The 19,027-nt window shown below is 35.3% G+C and overlaps 1 protein-coding gene across 5 annotated transcripts in view; it reads left to right on the top strand.

Moving 5' to 3' along the window:
• Positions 1 to 19,027, top strand: part of LOC138322925 (myocardin-related transcription factor B-like) — a 95,624-nt gene that overhangs the window by 5,427 nt on the left and 71,170 nt on the right. Inside the window, exons 1-2 of one of the 5 annotated variants that reach the window (XM_069267163.1) lie at positions 2,090 to 2,162; positions 6,312 to 6,350. Coding sequence is in view for 2 of the 5 variants with exons in the window: in XM_069267165.1 (XP_069123266.1) it covers positions 4,019 to 4,031; positions 6,312 to 6,350 (52 nt within the window). In the remaining 3 variants the exon portion in view is untranslated. Of the gene's footprint in view, positions 1 to 2,089; positions 2,171 to 3,928; positions 4,032 to 6,311; positions 6,351 to 19,027 lie in introns of those variants that run through there. The other 4 variants (XM_069267161.1, XM_069267165.1, XM_069267158.1 and 1 more) reach the window with 4 other exon arrangements.

The following is a 19,027-nucleotide window of genomic DNA, read 5'->3' as shown; positions in this document are numbered from 1 at the left end:
ATGTCATATAATGATAGTATGTCAAAAACAAAAAGAAAAAAACTCAAACTAAAACATTTGTTTAATGAAACAGGAGCTTTTGAGTCCAGGAACAGATGCGTATATATATTATACTTGCAGGAAACCAACACTTTATATACATTGTATAGTGAAAATGATGAATTTCATATCCGTGTCTTGTTATTTTGTCACTGGACCTTACACATTTGACTATCAGTTAGTGGGTTTTATCTTTTGCTGAGGGTCTTTCTCATACATGTCCTGTCTTGGTTGCTGAAGTGGTTGTCTCTAGTAATACATGTATGATTTTCATGGCTAAAATATTGGAGACGAAAATATATAGGTAACAACTAACAAGTGATACACCTTTGATTATTAAGGTCTTAAGTGATCTTTCTCAATTTTTAGCCCACCATCATCAGATGGTGGGCTATTCAAATCGCCTTTCGTCCGTGGTCCGTCGTCCGTCGGTCGTTCCGTCCGTCTGTAAACAATTCTTGTTACCGCTATTTCTCAGAAAGTACTGAAGGGGTCTTTCTCAAATTTCATATGTAGGTTCCCCTAGGCCCCTAGTTGTGCATATTGAATTTTGGGACTGATCTGTGAACAAAATGGCCGCAAGGCGGCCATCTTGGATTTTGATACTTAAAGTTTGTTACCGCTATTTCTCAGAAAGTACTGAAAGAATCTTTCTCAAGTTTCATATGTAGGTTCCCCTAGGGCCCTTGTTGTGCACATTGCATTTTGGGACTGGTCGGTCAACAAGATGGCCAACCCGCTGCCATCTTGAATTTTGATAATTATCGCTATTTGTCAGAAATTACTAAAGTGATATTTCTCATATTCCATGGATAGGTTCCTCTTGTGATTTATTTGTGCATGTTTCTCAGAAAGTAATGAAGTGATCTGTCTTAAATTTCACATGTTGTATGGTTGGAAAAGTTTGAAAAGCAGGAAAAAGATCCCTCTTTCCATTATCCGACATAGATCATACTATGGTGGGCGCCAAGATCCCTCTGGGATCTCTTGTTTTGTATTTGGGTTTTCAGTAGTGTATGTAGTATTAATGCATATTTGATTTATAAGTTAGTTGATAGAAATTTGGCTGAAAAGTCTTTTGTGAATCGTTCTAAAGTTTAATTTTCACGTTTTCTTTAGTCTGTCAATAACAAAATGGCGGACACAATGTCATCTTGGATTTTTGGTTTGCTTAATAAAGATAAAGCTGTTGTAGGTTCCTCTTGTTATAAGATGTTTAAGAGAAAGGATAAAAGGGGAGGGATATAAGTTTATCACTGAATATGACAGGTTCATAATAAAAAAATCATTCAATGGTTGGCCTTTCACCTCTGGGTCACAAGTTCAAACTCATGCAGGTCATTTTTCAGTTACTAAACAGTTGATGGTGGGTTTTCTCTGAGTACTCCAGCTTTCCTCCATCTATAAAGCTGGCTGTTCTTAGGATATTAAATCAATCAAACGAGACTTTCTTAGGACACTTGATTAAAATTTGACAAATGTTTTAAAATCCTGAACAGGTGAATTTATCAACTGTAGAATATTTAATTTAAACTATTTTGGAAACAATATAAAATTACACAAAATAAGGTGGAGAGATATAAACATGTTAGATATTGATCAGGTATATGTGTACAGATCTAGAGTATGTACTGTTTAGATATGATGGTACTTTATAAGCAAACAACTCTGTCTTACTTTTTATTCCCATATCAATACATGATAATTTATTATCTTAACAGTTTTTCATATTTTATATTCTTGCTCTTAAAGAAACCTGCTTTAGCAACCATTGCCATATATACCCACATATTAAGACCTCTTTTGAACATTTTTAACACAATTTGACATGTGCATATATATATACTCAAAGATAAATTTATACGGACTGTGAGTGTTACTAAAACAGTTTCCTTTTATGAGAACTATATATTTTTCACACGCATTGATATATATAGTATTGTAGGTGCTTATTCTGGTTAAATCTAAATATAAACTTCTGAGAAACTGGTGTGAACTACCATCATCTCTATAAATAGCCTAGCACCAATGTTTTTGGAATGGTAGAGATTTATTGGCTCTGTTAAACTTTGGAGATGGATAATATTTATGGAACAGCTAAAAATGATGTCAAGGTGTCACAGGTAACAAGGTATTTTATCATTATGACCAGTCTGATATCTTCTGATCTGTACACCCTGGCTAGAGTATCATCTGTTATTTATATACCGGTATCAAATATTCTATATATAATCAAAACTTGTGTGTATTTGTCATCTACAGTAATTAAGGTTATGTTTCATGTTTTCCAAACAAATGACAAAACACTTTTGAAACTCTTCGAGGATGTTGTCAATTAGATATGGCCATTTTAGATGTGTACCAGACACATGGCACTATATATAGATTGCTCACTTTTGATTGTTTGTTTGTTTGATTAATTAACTTTCTATTAACAGCTATGGTCATGTAACGACGGTCTCCCATGTATGTGGTGTGCTGCTTGTATGTTGTGCGAGGTGCGTGTTTTGGGAGACTGCGGTATATTCATGTTGTGTCTTCTTGTAGAGTGGAACTGTTGCCCTTTTTATAGTGCTATATCACGGAAGCATGACTGGAATTTTTCTGAAGTTGAAAGGAACATGCATGTTTATGTCCATAGAGGATACATAAATAGTAATGTGTGTGGTGAAGGTGTATTGAATGGCAGTATTAAAATGTGTACACTGTTATGATTATAGAATTTATTTGCAATTGAACCAAGATGAAGAAAAAAAATAAATTAATATTTGATTGGAAGCACATAAAATCATTTTGAAATGGTTTAAAATATAAAATAATCATTATGACCAATCAAAATAAAATTCTCAAAATATATTTTTGCTTTTTGAGGGGGGGGGGGCCAAGAATCCAGAAAGATGAGTACGTTTATATTTTGTTTGACCAAACAGTCAGTATGGGATAAACATAAGACATGCTTGACTTGAAGCTTTTCAAACAATTTCACATTTTTGACTACCATTTTACTAGTTCTCTCGTTATATCATTGTTATCTTTAGTATTACAGTGTCTAGGTATATACCCGGTACATACAGTCAGAAAACTGATTTTGTGAGTAGATTTACAAGAGTTACGTTTCTTGGATCATGAGTTGGCCTGAATCCCACTTAATGACATCTTGCAAGCATACAGTCATTTAATCAACTTTATAATCAATTTTATCAAAAGAAGTTCTTCCCAAACATTTTTGACAGTTCTGTATTCAGTATATGGAAATAAGATCTATATTAACAAGATATATACCTGTGGAAAAGTAATGTTGGTGTATCTAGGCCCGGGGGGATATGTACATGCTACATGTCTGTTACGATCAGCTGATGGGAGGAATGGTGCCTTTCTCCCCATCATGTGTAACTCATTTTCTCCTGGAGCCGGGGTGGTGTGAAGGTAGCACATGTTAGTACTGACACAGGTATACATGTCACATCAATGTAGACTCCAGGGGCGGAAGTCCAGGCTAGATTCAGCTTGACCAGCATGGACCGCTGCTGATGGGATGATAAGACTTCAGAGGCTCAAAGGGATTATCTGTTTATTGATGGAATTTAAACAACATCTGTGAACATTGTCTCCAAACTTTGGTGAATGACAGTTACCAAGTAATATCTGGCTTCTGTAGAACCATGAACAGAAGTACAACGTTTTTGTACATTTCTGTGATCTGATGACCATTGGATTTGACAAACTTTGAAAAAATTATTTCAAATATGGCTTCTGATTAATTAGGGAATAGTTTAGAAGTGACGGATGGTAGCATTAGAGAAGCAGGATAGTTTGCTAACAGTTACTTGACCACTGTGTACTGACCAGTAGGGATGTGTTGTTGTGTTTGGCCACTTAACTACAGCTATGTTTAATTATGGCCAAAGCAGGAATACATGTGCTGATCTCACAGCAGACTCAGCAATAGTACCCTGCACCAGGTCAAAGGAGCTTTAGTATGGAACTGTTAGGTGAGTCAAGTCATACTGGTACATCACAGGGTTTAAATCCACTACGTTATAGATGGTATATTGATGATCCATATACAAATAATAAAATTATGTGTGACAACAGTTTTCAAAAATCAACCATAAAAGATTTTATGGCAGGCATATGTATGGTGCACATGTTCTGATGACCTTATATGCTAAAGTGACCTTTGAAATGTCATTAGGTTGCTTCTGATATTCATCTACTCTCATTTCGTAACTTTACAAACTTCAGACATAAGTTTTAAGTTGTTATCTCACAGTAAAATTAACTTGAAATTTAAATTTGGAAAGTGCAATAAATCAGATAATTTAGTTATGCAATTCTTTAAGTTGCAAATACATGAAATTGATCTCAAAGTATATTGTTTCATTTTCTGATAACCTGGATATAAATGACATTTCTGCCATGATGAAATGAATAAGGCAAATGTCACTTCTATGTCTGTCCCGTCAAATTATAGGAATTTCTTGTTTTTAAGTCAATGATGTGTTCTTTGTTTGAAGCTATAAATTATGGCATCTATAAAGTTGTTTTTAAAACGTCAGCATCTTCATGGAGATATCTTTTGACCTATACCAGTGACTAAGTTAAGGTTATGACTTGTACCTTATTTATTGTGGTTTGTTTAAGAAAAGAAACCACAAAATAGATTGGTATTTACATTCTCTGGTATAGTTATTGTATTGCCACATTGTACCATATTTTCTAAACAGTAACTTCATTGTTGTCATTAATCATCAAGAAGCACAATGGAATTGAGGCAATTTCAAGGGTCTTTGAACTTTTCTTTTTATTCCATAAATATGAGGTCTCCCAAGTAGGAGATTTAATAAAGAATCTATGTTCTGTATGCAATGTTATTTTATATACATAGAAGAAAGTAAGAGAGATAGAAAATAAACAAAAAAAAAGAAGAAACTTTTAAAGTAAGAAGTTGTAATATCGTTTATTTGAAGAAACTCATATTCTTCAACCAAATTAAAACTAATTAACATAAACAGTTCATTAATATGATGTTTACAGTAAAACACAATTATAACAAATCTCTATGGACCAAGACAATGCATTCATTATAAGTATACTTTGTCATACATACTACAAACAGCTTATAATAGAGGATCTTTGATGAGTGAACAAAAAATACTACATTTTAACCATGGATTCTTTTAGAAATAAGATTGTTTGATATAGCCATGTTCTACTCGATGAGTGTTAATGCCAACTGGATTGCGGATTGTCTATCAACTCATCCACCCCTTAAGACACATTTAGACTCTTCTAAATCAAAGACTAGACTAATTAATTTCGAATTTGCAGGGGTGAATGAAATGTAGTGGATCATTTTGTCTCCTCATCATAATTATGTCATGGATAATCCATTAACAGCTAATTACCTTATCATGATCATTTAGAAGATTATTCCTTAGTTACTTCATCATTAGGGTCTCAATATAATGTGCCTAATTGGTCGATTAATTTAATTCATTAATCATATTTTATTGCCTCAAAGCTCATTTTGGACATTTTGCTATCATTTAAGTTTCAATTTATGACATTATTTACATTGGTTACTTCATTGATTTTTGACTGCACAGCAAAATGCAACAGCTCACAGACATATATAAAAGTGTGGGATATGTATGCAAAATTGTTATGCTGATAAAGTATAATAAATAACTGCTGACACGTTAAAATAATAGTAATATCACATTTATATTGGTTAATGAATGTTACTGATTTAATAAGTTATCATCTCATAACATTTCATAATGGAAAATGATGTTGTATTGCAGAGTTTGATTATTGAACTGTAATTTTCTTCACTGCATGTATCTAGTAGTTTTATTCATTGAGATCCTAGTCCAACTTTAATATCATGTTTGTTATATGTTAGTTAAAATAAAGATTATAACTCATGTATTCCAAGGAATATAGAACATAATTTTTTATTGTTTTGTAATTATGATAACATTTTGTCACAGTTTTAATTATTCTGTCTTTGCATAGTACAGAGTAACCTCCCTTGCAGGTAGGTATTCGTAGTGATGTCATTATATTGTAAGTGAAATTAACATCATTTTCTCTAAAAAGTATGATTTTACGCTTCCAAACACATGACGTTACATTCAATACCAATCTGCAAGGGCAGATAACTCTGTAATATGACTTGTACATCTTACAGAATAAGTTATGATAAAACATTGACATTTTAGTTAAGTTTATGAGTTAGCATTAATGTGTGGTTTTGTTATTTACAGACTACATCACAAGTGTCCCACCTTCTCCCGTCAGCACTGGTAAGTGTATAGCATGGCCTACTAACAGAGTTATTGATCTTCCTAGCCTGTCTAAACCAAAACATGAGAAGGACACGATAGTCATCAATTATCCAAAAGTACTGGATGGGGTCAAACTGAGGCATAGTGCATCGGAGGTGATGGGTAGGATTGGTATAGACACAGACAAGTTCATCTTTTAAAACTGAAACAGCGACCCTTTGTTGTACATGGCTTTTGTTTTAAGCCAGAGAACACAATCTAACTATTTTGACAATAGATAAGACGAGAATATATGCCTGACAGAAATCAGGATTTATTGGTCTAGATCATTCTGATGTCAACTGACAAAAAGGCATTGGAACTATTTAATATGACTGTTTCAAAGCTAACAAAAAACAATACAGATTCTTACCTTTCTGGCAGTATGTCACCCTGGGTGGTAGCAACTATAGTTCTGCAGAAAATGAAATGTTCTTATTTTTGCCACTGATTCTTACCTCACAATTTATGAATATCATATGGTATTTTGAATCTGCTGTACCTGACATCAGGTATAGGAACATTGGACCTTAGTGATTTCAAAAAATATTCAAACAACCATGATAGTACCTTCATTGTGTCTTTTACAGTTAAATTTCAATGCTTAGAGGTTTCTGGACATCCATTTAAACCGCTAAGTTTAAACCAATGTCCAGTTAATATCCAGAATTTTCATTGTATTGACGCAATTTTGAATGTTCATTTTAAAGTTTAGCCGGAGCTAATACATATAAGAAAGTCTTTAGAGATTATGATGATTAAGGAAATCTTGATAATGGAATTCATATCTTCCTCATTTTCTATAATCCCCAAGTTGTGCTCTCCGAGACATGACTACTTGATTCTAAATGGTTTGGCGAGGTTTAAATTGGATGGTAACCACAGCTTTCATGGCCCAATGCAATCTAGGTCAGAATACAGAAAGTATCTGGCTACCTTTAGTCTTATATTGATCGATAGAGCATGTAATTTCATCTATTACTTATAAATATTAATTTTCAGACATCTGGTGGTATGTGTTTATCATATGTCATTTGAATGACGAGGTCAGAAAAGTGACTTCATTATTTATTACAGAAGATTTGGGAAGCATTCAAGCACTTGCGTTACTGCACTTTCCTTCTTGCCAGGAATAGATGGGGAAATTTCTTAATGAAATAGATATGTTTTCATAAGAGACCGACACTGGGTAGAGAAGGGTTGTAATAGCTGCATTGCTTACAGCAGGCTAACTTGTCAAGACCTCTCGTTTCAACGCTACGAAAACGAAAGGTGTTTTGGACACATATCAAAATCATGATTGGTATGATCTGTTGTATGTGGTTTGTGGGGGAGGCAGAATTAATTTGTTTGCATCACTGCTGTACATGCCAGTCTAAAGGATGTTTAAAGCTTGGTTCTCCAGGTCATGGATGCAGGTGATGCTCACAGCCTATCATTGGTGAAATGAAAAGTGTTATAATGATGTACAATATCGGGACTTCTTAAACACATAGATTTGATTTAAAACTTGCAATCTCTGTAAGGCATTAATGCCCTAGTCTCCATATGACATTGGAACAAGACATTATTCGATAGACCAAACACATTGATAACACATCCCTAACTCCCATTTCATGGTTGAGAGGTCATAAAAATGCAAGAGATATAATTACCCTCCTTATCCATTTAGATGTATGATGTTGTTCAGGATAATTAGCATAATTAAACAACAGTTTATGTATTTAGCATCATTGTCACACGGACAGGTCTTGTGTGTACCTAATTCTCAGAGATACCTTACACATCTGCCATTGATTTTGCTTCGTCAGACTCGCATTTTAAGCAGTATTTTTATGATATTGTGTAACCTATAGAGTGGTGGGTTATTGTCCATGCTGAGCTGGTACCACTAGAAGCCTGCTGTCTGTCTATTTGTATTATTGTGAGTCCTTTAGTAGTACATATCAACCCCACATGACACAATCCTCAAAATAATTCAATAAAGCATTTGGCAGGTTAGCTGGGGCTCATACTGCCACCTACATACATGGTGCCACTTGCATTATTATTATTGCATTTGTATGCATATCAGTAAGTTGATTTTGAAATTAGTTTTGAGCAGTAGAAAGTAGCAGAGCTATCAATGAAAATAAAAAAAGGGGGCACAGTATAGTTTTCATTACATGAAATACTGACTTTCTCTTCTTCACTCTTTTACTGTATATATCATTCAGAAGGTAACTAGGGTCAAAACAGATTTGCTATTCCTGCTTGATGTTCTTAGTGCCGTCAATATAATGTGATTGGGTCAATTATCATTCAATGTTCTTTATGGTATGATTCATTGAGATAGCAATATAAAAGTGCTATATCAGAAAGAGACTAGCTTTAGCAATATAGAGATGCTCTATCACAAAGAGGCTAACATTTACATACCTTATTCTTAGTAATACAAAGATGCTCTATCACAAAGAGACTAGCATTAACATACCATATCATTAGCAATACAGAGATGCTCTATCACAAAGAGACTAGAATTTACATACAATATCCATATATTAGCAATATGAAGATGCTCTATCACAGAGACTAGCTTTTACATACAAAAGCCTTAGCAATATAGAGATGCTCTATCACAAAGAGACTAACATTTACATACCATATCCATTGGAAAATAGAGATACTCTATCACAAAGAGACTAGCATTTACATACAATATCTTTAGCAATATAAAGATGCTCTATCACAAAGAGACTAACATATACGTACAATATCCTTAGCAATATAGAGATGCTCTATCACAAAGAAACTAACATTTACATACCATATCCATTGGAATATAGAGATTCTCTATCACAAAGAGACCATCTTGTAAAACCATGTCTTAAGCAATAAGGTGTTCTATCATAAAATGACCAACATATACCTATCACCAAATCACAACTTGTAAAAACACGTCTTAAGCAGTAAGGTGTTCTATCATAAAATGACCAACATATACCTTTCAGCAAATCACTGATAGATGGTCATAATGAAATGTCATAGGTCATAATAATTTTTGTTTATTTTTTTTTTTTTTTTTTAGATCCAAAAAAACTCTGAAACCTAAAACTCATACAAACAATCATCACAAAGAATTTCATAATACAAACCTTTGGCAGTCAATATTTCTTCTATTACTAAGTGGAAATCTAAAGATTGAACATCAGAGCTTCTGTTTTCATCCTTAAATACCTTTAAGTGTATGTATTCTGGAGTTCGACAAGTTCATGGGAGATATTTAACAAAACAATTACATGCGTTAGAATGTTCTAGTACAGAAATGAATCTATTTTCATTGGTGGTTAATTAAATAAACTATCAGATATGGCCAGTGGGGGGCATTCTGTTTTTGTTTCATAAGTATCAGTCATACTGTAGTATCAGCAATATAATATTGAGGTTTGGTATCAAACATTCAAGAATTATATTCATTTGAAGGTGTAGGGCACACAGTCAACTGTTGTCACTATGTACAGCGTCCTGTTGTCACACCTTTTACTGTCAATAATCATGCTGTTTCTTAGGGAACATCCTGGATGTTTTTGTATGGGATTGTCTACATCATGTTTTTGTATGGGATTGTCTACATCATGTTTTTGTATGGGATTGTCTACATCATGTTTTTGTATGGGATTGTCTACATCATGTTTTTGTATGGGATTGTCTACATCATGTTTTTGTATGGGATTGTCTACATCATGTTTTTGTATGGGATTGTCTACATCATGTTTTTGTATGGGATTGTCTACATCATGTTTTTGTATGGGATTGTCTACATCATGTTTTTGTATGGGATTGTCTACATCATGTTTTTGTATGGGATTGTCTACATCATGTTTTTGTATGGGATTGTCTACATCATGTTTTGTATGGGATTGTCTACATCATGTTTTTGTATGGGATTGTCTACATCATGTTTTTGTATGGGATTGTCTACATCATGTTTTTGTATGGGATTGTCTACATCATGTTTTTGTGGTAAATGTTTCCTACAGCTTTATCAACTACAGGTAATAAATTATGATAAGCTTTAGATATCTTTTTGTAGAGTTAAAACATTAACAATAGGAAGTTTTTGTTATAGAATTTTATTCAAAATTTTCAATATATGTTCTATAAGATGTTATAGTTTTCTTTTTTTCCATCAAAGTATTTCCTATATCATTATAGATTAAATGTGTGTATTGGGAATATTTCTATCTTCCAAGAGGGTGGTAACAAGTGCTTGAAATACAGTGGACCCGTGATAATCCGGACGCCGATAGTCCGGAAAACTTACAATCTGGATGGAAATGTCAGGGAACGGAATTCCGTAATGTTATTTATACTCACTAGTCCGGATATTTGTATTCCGAATCCGGAACTCCATTTTGGGAAGGGAACGTTATTTTCGTTAATAAATTTCCACAATAATCCGGACAATTTCCTAAAACGTTCACAACTATTTGTTATCATAGTTTATTGATCCTTTGTTAGGCAAATTGCCGTACGACAGATCAAGAGCGGGATACTTAGCTATATGCATACATAGTATACAATTAACTATTGCTCTAGGTTTCGTATTTTGAAAAAGAAATACGTTTATTTATTATTCTTAACGTAATGATATATAAATACCTATAAAACATAACAAAGGAAGTATTGATTATAATACAGTTATATTACATAAAAGCCTGTCATCGATTACAAGGTCAAGGGGAGTAACTCATACGTGACAATTTCATTGACTAAGAGCACAGAATTCGGCAGACCGGAAAACTCGTAATCCGGACGGTTTAGACTGGGAACGAAGGTGTCCGGATTATCGAGGGTCTACTGTAAATTTTTTTAAGGGAAAATGTGTGTCTTCTAAGATTAAGGTTGGATTTGTTATTTGTGATGCATTTAACGTCACAAAAACTTTAAAATGGTGGAGATTATTGACTAAGAAAATTTGAGTTTGATAGATACGATTTAAAATCATGATTGTATTATCCTTGAAATGTCTGCCACATAACAAGATTTGGTAAAGTCAGAAATAGCAGAAATATTTGAGAAGTGCTGGTAATGCCTCAATATATGTATAGATGTTTCCATGTGTTTACAAACTTAGACACCGCCAGGCCACTGCTGCAGTGTACTGCACTACTATTGTCTGGCCGACTTTTTATAGATTACCTCGGTAAATACCATGTGTGGTTCTGGTAACATCACCACAACTTCTGGTCTGGCTAAGTCCATATACCTTCTATTCCTTCCACATTGGCAAAGTTTGTTAACCAGCTGCTCGGTCGTGTGATGAAATCTCTATAAGGGAAGACTTGTTTTCTATCATATTTGGGAAAAAACTTATGTAGGATAAAAAGTGTTAACAAAAGAAACAAATTGCAAGATAAGAATAAGATAGGTAACAAATAAGAGAGGCAGTATCAAATAAGAAAATACTGTCAAAAGAAGAAAAAGTTGAATTAAAGATTTCTGAAGAGATACGTTCTTGATATTTTGAAAAGAAGTTAAGATAAGCCAATTATAAGTAGAGAGGTGAGAATGAAGAAGGGCAGGTAAGGGAAGATAATAAGGTTAACTACCATATTCGGTTAACTACCGTATATGACCCAATAAGCGTTCATGTCCCTATAAGCACCCCTCCCTATTTTTGAGGCTTTTATTTAAATTGTCCAGGCATAAATAAAGGCCAAAGCTACACAAAACTTATAGATTTGCAATAATTTTGTCTTATTGTCAAATTTTTAAAAACCCTGGTCAATTATTGGGTTGAATACGGTAACCAGACTGAAGAATGAGTTAGGAAAACAAAGGGAAGTAATAAGTCAGACTGACCAGACTAGAAAATGAGGTAGAAAAGGTAAGAGCTTGAGAGGAACTAATAAGGCTGACCCTCACCTCCCTCACCTCTAGAACTTTGTCTTAAAAAAGATCGAGTGATTACTATTGTTTGGGTATCTCTCCTTAGTTTATCTAAGATCTAATATATCTGAGATCAAAATTTCAAATACCAGGTAATTTCATAGAGAATTTAAATATTTCAGAAACTATTAGCAGTCTTGTAGTATGTAGAAGAAGATGATTCATTACAGACATCCGGTCACATCGTTTATCTAACCGACTGTGTAAGACATGACCTTTTCTTTATGATGCTGTAGTTGATTTTAACCATGCTAGGCGTTCTTTAGCTCACCATTTCCTTATATCTGTTGTATAAACGTTACCAGAAATCTGTTACGTATAACATGGTTTTCATGCTGTGATGCGTTACTTAAGGTATACCATTAAAAAACAATCTTGTCTCCTAGGAATAGACCCTTTTACATGCAGCCCAACCACTTCCATTACATTTCCTCACTGTGACTATGTAAATAAGAGGTTAATTCAGCCAACATCTGTACAGGTCTTTGAAGTCTTGTCTTGTTCAGTTTTCCTATCACTAAACATGTCCTACATTATTGACTGGGGTCAATGGTCTACAGAAAATATATTATTTTGGCTTTTGTCTGTGCCTTCTTCAATAGATGAAGAAAGGGAGACTAAGATGAGAGACAGAATTTGAAGTTCATAAAATACCAAAAATCAAATATATACTTCATACCCATCTTGGAACATGAATACATATAACCAATTTGGATTGGGTCAGATTGTATTGAGTTTGATCATTTGGAACTCTTCGGAAGTGGTTTTATTGAGCAGGATCATTTGGAACTCTTCGGAAGTGGTTTTATTGAGCAGGTGGTCAGTAAACAGAGATGGCAGATTTTACTGTAAATAGTTGGAAAAAATATTGAAAGTCAATCAGACCTTTTCATACCCACTCCATAGCTGATTTGAAGATTTGGAAATAGGAAACCTCAGATTTTCAATCAAGGAAATTTTTTGGTGCATTAAAACATCTAATTAAGATAATATTAGCTTGGATATCTTGTGTCTCAATGGAGGAAGTGCAGGTAAATCTCATTTGAAGTTTGCCCTTGAGTCAAGGAGAGTGGCATCTCAACGACATTGGGCTGCCCAGATGTAATGGCTCTGGCAGGAGAGTGAGAAGTTTATAACTGCTCAGGTGGCATTTGGATCAGTTGGTTTGATGATTTACATTTCTTAGGTGATTACAAATGTTGTAATTCTATATTCATTGTTTGTCTTCACATTTAATTTGCTTTTCCGCAATATTACAGAAGTTTGTTCGGGTTTGGGAATGAGCTAGCAAAGAAATGGTGTTAGGGTGTTGAAAAGGTTACCCATACTGACAGCAACATGACCTTTCCTTCCTGTAGCCCTACATCAGCTAGCAGAATGAGGTGATGGTTGTAGTTTTTCTCACCTTTGTATATTCACATAGCTACTGTGACTACATTATCATTATTGTACATCTCTAAGCCTAGCACCTACATTCCTATGGCCACTATGTACCCCCCACCCCTCAGTCCTACATGGTACTAGCTGGCATTTGTAGGAACAACCAATGCTGACTTTACTAATGAATGTACAGAAATTCTCCTTGATTACGACTCCAAAAATACCTATCTTTGTCCCTGGTCTCAACCTGAAACTGGTAATGCTTTAAATCGTCTAGGTATGGTTGACATTAGTTATGAGGTGATGATGTTATATAATTACTGCCAACCATTTAATTTTCATGAGATATAAATTTTGGTTATTTCGCGAGAGAACTTTAACACGAATTCAAATGTTTCCTGAATATTAGTACACGAATTCAAAATGTTTCCTGAATATTAGTAAAAATGAATTAATATAGGAATGCATGTTTGTCAGTAACAGCTGTTTGATTGTGCATTCTTGTATCTGCAAATATGTTGATAATAGTGATGGCTCAAAATGTTGTATACTTTACCGAAAATTTTACATTTTAAAACTTTCATTGTCATCTATAGGTATGTATGAAAAGAAAATTAAAATTTGATAAGTGCCTGTTAATTGGGCATAAATAATTCTGACATGTTTTGAAGATCACTTTTGCTAGCTGATTTACTGGTAAAGTGCTTCATTAGAACACTCATTATAGCCACATTAAAAGTAGGTGCTTTGTTTCAAACGACCCTCCTATTTTATCCACAGTTTAACTATTCCTTTTCATCATTACATAATTACTTGTATTTGTTGTTAAAAGCTTTCCATTTTCTTTACCTGAGGAAGACATCCAACTTATGATCCAAAGAATTTTTCAGAACTTGTTTTAATGAATAGTTTACAGCAATTATGCATTTGATCTATATTGTGTTCTTTTAGAAACATCTTTTTCAAGGAAACTTGAAAAGTTTCTGTTGAAGGAAATGAAAGAATGGACAGCTGAAGTGAAACATTTTAATTGTTTGTGATGACAAAGATGGATTGTTTTGTGACGACCCGTTAATGGATGATAGAAGTATAATTTGTTTTGTATTTATGTGTTGATGACAATACCAGACGGTAAGTTAAATCCACCGTAGTTAAAGCTCGCTTTGTTATGATGTAATCAGTTGGATACCTGTTACCACTGTTTGGGTTTTCTTTGATACACATCTGCTATTAAAATCATCAGGTACTAGTGATGTTTTGTCACTAGTCCTGGAACCAGGGGTGTGGAAGATCTATATGTACAGACTAGATGCATATAGGTAAGAAGACACAACATGCTACTGCATGTGCATCATTAATATACTACCTACCAACTCCCTCCTCTACTGTTGGTATTTTATATCAATATCCGAACCATCTTCATAATAAAGAGGTTAATATTCATCACATTCTCTGCTATGGGGTGTACATATCTATTTATTAGCTCACCTGATCCGAAGGACCGAGGTGAGCTTATGGAATACAGTGGCGTCCGGCGTCCGCCAACAATCGACTTCTTCTCCATAACCGCAGGTCAGATTTCAACAAAATTTGACTGGTAGCATCCTTATGGGCTACTAACTGAAAATTGTAGAAATAATGTGGCTGACCCCCCAGGGGCCTGAGGGGCAAGGGTCAAAAGTGGTCAATTAGGCTATTTCCATATAAACGACTTCTTCTCTGAAACTAAGCAGGGGATAGCACTCATAATGCAATGGTAGCATCCTTATAGGGTTGGAGATTAAAAATTGTACAAGTGATCGGGCTGACCCCCCGGGGACCTGAGGGGCGGGTTCGAAGGAGTCAATTTGGCTATTTCCATATAAAAGACTTCTTCTCTGCAAGTAAGCATGCCTATGGGATAGCTCCAATAACGCAATGGTAGCATCCTTTTAGGGTGGGGATTCAAAATTGTACAGATGATGAGGCTGACCCCCCGAGGGCCTGAGAGACATGGTCAAAAAGGTCAATTTGACTATTTCCATATAAACAACTTCTTCTCTGCAATTAAGCATGGGATAGCACCCATAACGCAATGGTAGCATCCTTATAATGTAGTAAATTTTACAAATGATAGGGCTTACTTCCTCTCTGAAACTATGTATTGGATAGCATATTTGTATGGTATCCATAGCATCATTATATGCTTGGGATTTAAAATTGAACAAATTAAGGGGTCAATTTTGCTAATTTTTCTAATTGTAAGGTCTTTTTGATAATTACTAAAAAAAAAACAGGTGAGCGACACAGGCCCTCTGGGCCTCTTGTTATATAGCTTGCTTATCACGGTCTTGTCGCGATCTAACTGTCTGTCTGCCTCATGTGTGCATTTCTGTGCATGCAGAAATTTGTTTTAAGGACAGGTCATGAACAAATTAACAACAATGCCGCATTATTGCATGTCGTGGCAGTATAGTGTTTGTTAACAGCCAGGGTCATGTAAGGACGTGCCAAGTTTGATGGTACCCACAGAACAAATCAGAGTACCCGAGGAAAAACAACTCACCACAGATCAGTACCTGACAATTGCCCCACATGAGATCGAACATACGACCCAGAGGTGTCGTGATAAAATGTCGAGACGTCTTAACCACTCCGCGCCACTGATGCCCCAACAGTCTAGTGATAACACACTCGACTGTTGACTGAAGAGACTGTTCTATTTGTCTGAGTTGGCTTCAGATGTAACTCATTTATTTTACAGCAAGCTTCCTATGCCTAAATGGGAGCTCCAACTTGTAACTAAATAAGTGACAGTAAGGTACCTGTGTCTGAATGACAGATCTGGCTGTATTCGTCTAAGGGAGCTAAGAACAAATTGGAAGGTCAGAGGCCATATTGCATCATTGTCACTTGATAGAAAAGTGGGAAAATATTGAGGAACTCCATGCTTTAACCTATTCTAATTACCTAGCCACTTCATGGAATGTCTTGTTGTTCATTTCTAGAAGAAAACAATCAAACAACATTAAAAAGATAACCTTAAGAGTTATATTGTGTCTGTAATTTATCTTTGGATGAGGTTGCCAGTTTTATTTGTGCCCCTAATTAGTGTGACTATAGATCAGACTGATTGAGAGAAATTACCTCCATGTGGAGGCTGCTTAACACAACAAACTAACAGGTCTTGAGGATTTCTCCAGTTTTTGGCAGATTGCATACCAAGATTTAGCTCCAAATTGTATGAGTTCTGAACACTGCCTGTACATATTGCCGGTAGATATGATCAACATCCACAAGTCTTGTCCTTTGCCATTGGCAATTCTCATCAAACCTTGCTGGTGCACCTCGAGTTGGTTAATGTGAGTGGATGTGGTAGGAATCCACACAGAGGTGTTATAACAGTACAGTAATGCACCCATATACCAGGTCCAATGTACAGGAAAGGATTAACAAAAAACTGAGATTTTACATTTCTTCTTTGAGTCCTAATCTTCTTGATACGCATCAACCTGCTTAGAGCAGCTTATGATGTTATATTATGTTATCATGGATTTTGTAGCTAAACTAGTTAATGTGTGATGTTCTGTGGTTTTATGCAAATTCAAGTCCTATCCAATCCAATCTATATCTTGCCTCATTAAGAATTTTGGAGGGGGAAAGTTCCATGTTATTTCTATGATATAAGTTGTATTGGTTCTACAATTATAACTGCAATTTATTTGTCATCTTGGCTCCTTTTCTCTTATAAATATCAGCTGTGCATAACAGTGGAAGATTGCAACGGTAGAGAGTAGTGTAGTTGAAAGTTGTAGATAAAGAAATCAGTATGTACATTGTCCAGAGGTTATCCACAAATTACAAAGTCCACTACACTGGTCCCAACCCCCCCAGGTCCCTACCCCTCTATGTTGTTAGATATGTATTGCCCACTGACATGTACCTTCCTATCCCCCCCCCCCACCCCCAAACAACCCCCCCCCCCCCATCAACCCCCCTCTCATACACACTACCCTTTCCCCGCCATGATAGTAGAAATATATTGCCATCCCCACCATTATGGTAGAAATTGCCCACTAACCCCAACCCAACCCAGCCTATTACACACATCCCTACACCATCATGTTGTTAGAAATCGTTCACTAACCCCGCCCCTGGAATTGTGTCCTGTATGTAGACTCTGATCACTGCTGATGTAGCCTAGAACTTTGACAGGTATGTCAGCTGTAGGGAAGTGGATATTACAGCAGATGAGCAATGGTCTCGTTAATAACAACTTGATAGCTCAGGAGAAAGTACATGTTAATGTTGAGGGTAAAAAATTTCTGATAATGACAAGTCAAGCTGCCTTTAAATTACATTGGGTATTTGTAGTAGCAGGGGTATATACAGTAGACATACACTTTTAGGATTATAGGAGTTGGCCAGTGGTTAGATCATTTACAGCTAAAGTACATCGCTTTGTTTTGGTTATGTAGGGGGGGGGGGGGGGGAAAAAAGTAAAGAGAATCAAGTCTGTGTTACATAAATAGATGTCATAAAAACTTCTGTGTGTTAGATTATAGAAGCAGAAAATTGCATGTTTGGTAGTTTCATTTATACTTCAGAGAATACCTGATGGCTTATAGAACAGTTAGGCCAACTACTTTGCATTAGTGAACGGAATTGTTTAATTCGATATTGTAGTAATTATCAACTCAACTGGAACAGAAACATGCCCTATATCTAAGCTAGAAGTGTGCTGTGAACTCTGAAACAGACACATAATGGCTACAAACAGGTCACCCTGATTATGTCTAATTGATTGCAATTGCAAGGGTTTTTCAAATGTAAGTTCTTTGATAAGGTGTATGCTAAATGTGACTGAAACATGACAATGTATGTAGTTGCTTATGCCAAAGCAACCCAATTGTGCAGTTGACTCTGTCAGAGCGACTCAGTTGCCCATACTAAAGTAAACTCAGATGCTCATATCAGAGCAGACTCAGTTGCCCATATAAGAATAAACTCAGTTGCCCATACCAGAGCAAACTCAGTTGCCCATGCCAGAGCAGACTCAATTACCCATACCAGAGCATACTCAGTTGCCCATACCAGAGTAAACTCAGTTGTTCGTTCGAGAGCAAACTCAGTTGCTCATACCAGAGTAAACTCAGTTGCCCATGTCAGAGTAAACTCAGTTGCCCATACCAAAGCAAACTAAGTTTTCCATACCATAGCAAACTCTGTTGCCCATACTAGATAATCAGGTTAAAAATTGTTGATACCTGCACTAAGCATGTTACAGGGTAATAAAGGTCTGGTCAAAGGTATACATTACTCAGCTGTTTACAAATATGCTGAGAGTAGCTAATTAGAGATTATCT

Source organism: Argopecten irradians, chromosome 5 (assembly GCF_041381155.1).
Source record: "Argopecten irradians isolate NY chromosome 5, Ai_NY, whole genome shotgun sequence".
Classification (NCBI taxonomy): domain Eukaryota; kingdom Metazoa; phylum Mollusca; class Bivalvia; order Pectinida; family Pectinidae; genus Argopecten; species Argopecten irradians.
The sequence above is the reverse complement of the archived record's forward strand: the minus strand, read 5'-3'. Positions and strand labels throughout refer to the sequence as shown.